A 3,872-nucleotide genomic window follows, 5' to 3' on the forward strand; every position below is an offset into this window, starting at 1 on the left:
CCCTGGCCACCCTGCGCCAGCTGCCCATGTGCCACCCGCTCTTCAAGGTGAGAGAGGGGCCGGGCCACCCCCACCCCCCCGAGCCAGCTGTGCTCAGATGTGCGGGAGAGAAGAGCCCAGCAGGGGAAGCGTGCCAGACGGGCCCCGCTGCCGGCACCCACCTGTGCCCAGCCGCACCTGCGTGTGCCCGGCAGGGTGTGTGTGCCCGGTGTGCCAGGCTGGGCTTGCCCCACGCTGGCTGCGTTCTACCCATTGCGGTTCAGCACGTCCCCCACCTCCTGAATGATGGGGAAGAAGGAGCCGCTGCTGGCTTATCAGAGGGGCCGGGTCCTTGCCCCCACGGATACATGCAGGGGTGGGGGTGGCTCCCTGCTTGCCCTCACCCACTCCTGTGTCTCTTCCCCCCCAGCTGCTGCTGCCCCACACCCGCTACACGCTGCACATCAACGTCGTGGGCAGGACCCTGCTACTCAGACGCGGAGGGATCATTGAAAGGGTGAGAGGATGCCATGGTCAGGGGCATTGGACCCCACTCCCCTCCCAGAGCCGGGGAGAGAACCCAGGAGTCCTGGCTCCCAGCCCCCCCTGCTCTAACCCATCAGCCCCCACTCCCCTCCCAGAGCCGGGGAGAGAAGCCAGGAGTCCTGGCTCCCTGCTCCCCCAGCTCTAACCACTAGCCCCCACTCCCATCCCAGAGCCATGTACTTGGGAGTAAAATGCACCTGTCGCCCGAGGTCACCTGGAACCCCGAAGCTCTCTTCCCGTATTGTCTCGCCGTGAAAACTGCATCAGGAACCTCCCGGAGAGCAGATCCTTCGGGCCAGCCTCCATCTCAGTTAGTCCCGGTGTTTGCACCATACGGCTCTGCGGACGCAGCCTCTGCTTGCAGCTCATCGGTACTGTTAGCAATTAACTTCGAGAACTCCTGGAGGACGGGTGAGGTCCCAGCGGGCTGGAGAAGGGCAAACACGGCATCTGTCTTTGAAAAGAAGAACAAAGAGGACCCAGGGAATTACAAACCAGTCAGTCTAACTGGAAGATACTGGAACAAATTATTAAACAATCAGTATGTACCCAGAGGATCATAGGGTTAGAAGGAAGGGCCCACATGGATTTGTCAAGAACAAATCATGCCAAACCAACCTAATTTCCTTCTTGGACAGCGTTGCTGGCCTAGTGGCTGGGGAGAAGCAGTAGACGTGATATATCTTGATTTTAGTCTTTTGACACATCCCACATGCTAACGAGGGAAATTTGGGCTGGATGGAATTACTATGGGTGGTTGAAAGACCAGACGCCAAGAGTGGGTTCTCAATTGTCCACTGTCAAACAGGGAATCTAGTGGGGTCCCACAAGAGGACAGGCCTGGTTCGGCACTATTCAATATTGTCATGAATGACTCGGATAACGGAGTGGAGAGTTTGTTGATAAAATTTGAGGCTGACACTAAGCCAGGATGGGTTGCAAGCACTTCAATAGGCAGGATTAGAACTCAAAGCGACTGCGACAGCTCGGAAAATTGGGCTGAAATCAACAAGCTGAAATTCAAAGGAGACAAATGCAAAGTGCGCCACTGAGGAAGGAAAACTCCAATGCCCACCTGCACAATGGGACATAACTGGCTGCCAGAGGGTCATACTGCTCAAAAGGATATGGGAGTTGTGGTGGGGTCCCAAATGGAATATACAACAACAATGCGACGCAGTTGGGAAAAAGGCTAATATCATTCTAGGCTGTATTAACGGGAGTGTCATGTGTAAAACCAGGGAGGTAATTGTCTGGCCCTGGTGAGACCTCAGCTGGGGAACAGGGGTGGGGGGGAGGGCGCGTCACACTTTAGGAGAGATGTGACCAAATTGGAGAGAGTCCAGAAAAGAGCAACAAACATGATAGGCTTAGAAACCCTGATCTATGAGGCCAGGTTAAAAAAAAACTCTGGGCACATTTAGTCCTGAGAGAAGAAGACCGAGGGGGGGGACCTGATAGTCTTCAAATATGTTACAAAGAGGATGATGATCAAATGTTCTCTGGTCCTGCTGAAGGCAGGACAAGAAGTAATGGGCTTAATCTGCAACAAGGGAGATTTAGGTTAGATATTTGGAAAAGCTTTCTCTCTCTAAAGATAGTTAACTCTGGAGCAAGCATAGAAGGTTTTGGAATCTCCGTCATTGGAGGTTTCTAAGAACTGGTTGGACAAACATCTGGGGTTGCGAGTGATTGATCATTTTTGGGGTACAATGCAAAGCGAAACATCAGGGAGGCACATTTGTCACGGGGTGTATTGTCGGTCATCGGGTTGCGCTGAAATAGATTGTGGCGGTATTTCATTCTAACCCACCCCCTGGCCCGGTGACTCAGAGGTTGAAGGCTCTGTCTCTGGTCCCTTCTCAGGCCATGGGCTCAGGGCTTGAGGGGACCAAGGTGCTGATGGCCAAGGGCATGTCCTGCCTGACCTATTCCTCCCTCTGCTTCCCTGATGACATCCAAGAGCGTGGGGTTGACTGCATTCCCAATTACTACTACAGAGATGATGGGTTGAAGATCTGGTCGGCCATTGAGAGGTAAGGAGCAGGAGCCGGGGCAGAGGGTGGCGAGGAAGCAGATGGCATATGGAAAATTCCCACCAGCTCAGAGTTGCTTAGAAACACAGCTTTCCTGCCATGTAAAGAATTCTAGTTTTAAAAAAATGGTAATTCCCAAAAGGCACTCTTCCAAAGACACCCCCCCCCCAGCTAGATTGCATGAATGCTCCTTGAGCCACTCGTGAATCACACAGAGAAGGGCACCAGCCAATTCTCGCCAGCCTTGCACACCAGAACTATACCATCTTGCCCTGGTCAGAAGCCTGGTCAGTTTCAGTTTATTACCCAGTCCGTCCCTCCCTCAATGTGGAGAGGACATGCACCAGTCTTTGTACCTGAGCTGAGATTTCCTGAGCACTTCAACCAAACCAAATTGTTTTAGGTAAAATATAAAACAGGTTTATTAGCTACAGAAAGATAGACTTTTTTAGTTATTATATGTGGTAGGCATAAGAGGTTAGAGATAGTTACCAAAGAAAATAAAAGGTAAGCACACCATCTGAATCTTAAACCTTATTACCTAAGCAGCATTTAGATCAAACAATTTTCTCATCACACTGGATGTTACAATTCTTCATACACAGGCTTCTCCCTGAAGCCTGGGACCAGTCTCCTCAGTTAAAGTTTTCATCTTCCCAGCGTTCTTGTTGCTTCCAGCATAGGTCAGGGAGGAGAAAGGCCAAGGAATGGTGCCACTGTCCCTTATTTTATACCCTCAGTCCATGTACCTATAAGACACTTGCCCGGACATGCCCTGATGGGCTTTGCTGAGTCACTGGGTTGAGCAATCCCCCTGGTGGGTCTTGTGCAAATGGGTCAGAGAGGGAAGCAGTCCCCATTGTGTGGTGCTTGGGCAGCCGTCATTGAATTGTAAATCCCTTGATTACAACTTCCCTGCTTATTAATGGTCTGTGAACACCCTCCTGGGTGGGGTGGGGGGAAGTTCTTTGTATGTCACTAGCAAATTTACAGCATATTTCAGTAACAACCACCCAGAAAAATCTCATAACTTCATACACACTAATGATACCCATATTTGGAAAGAAGAAGGGGTTTCAGAAGATCATGACCTTTCATATGATATCGTACATGGCATGCTTTGTATGAAATATGACAACTATATATGAATGATGCATATGGGTTTTATAGGGAGCTATTTTGAGGTACAGTGTGTCACAGATTCTATTCCTGATACCTGGAGGTTCCCTGGTAACAAGGTAGCGTGGTGCCAACAGGCAGCTTTGGGCACTAAAAAATTAATCCTACCACAATGGAAAAGTCAACCCCCAT

The 3,872-nt window shown here is 50.6% G+C and overlaps 1 protein-coding gene across 1 annotated transcript in view; it reads left to right on the plus strand.

Moving 5' to 3' along the window:
- Positions 1–26: 26 nt before the first annotated feature.
- LOC112125078 (hydroperoxide isomerase ALOXE3-like) overlaps positions 27–3,872 on the plus strand; it is a 5,707-nt gene continuing 1,861 nt past the window's right edge. Inside the window, exons 1-4 of the mRNA XM_026646244.2 lie at positions 27–47; positions 410–496; positions 2,392–2,561; positions 3,240–3,244. Coding sequence (XP_026502029.2) covers positions 27–47; positions 410–496; positions 2,392–2,561; positions 3,240–3,244 — 283 coding nt within the window. The remainder of the gene's footprint in view (positions 48–409; positions 497–2,391; positions 2,562–3,239; positions 3,245–3,872) is intronic.

Source organism: Terrapene carolina, unplaced genomic scaffold (assembly GCF_002925995.2).
Source record: "Terrapene carolina triunguis isolate 2854851 unplaced genomic scaffold, T_m_triunguis-2.0 Scaffold34530, whole genome shotgun sequence".
In the NCBI taxonomy this organism is placed as follows: Eukaryota; Metazoa; Chordata; order Testudines; family Emydidae; genus Terrapene; species Terrapene triunguis.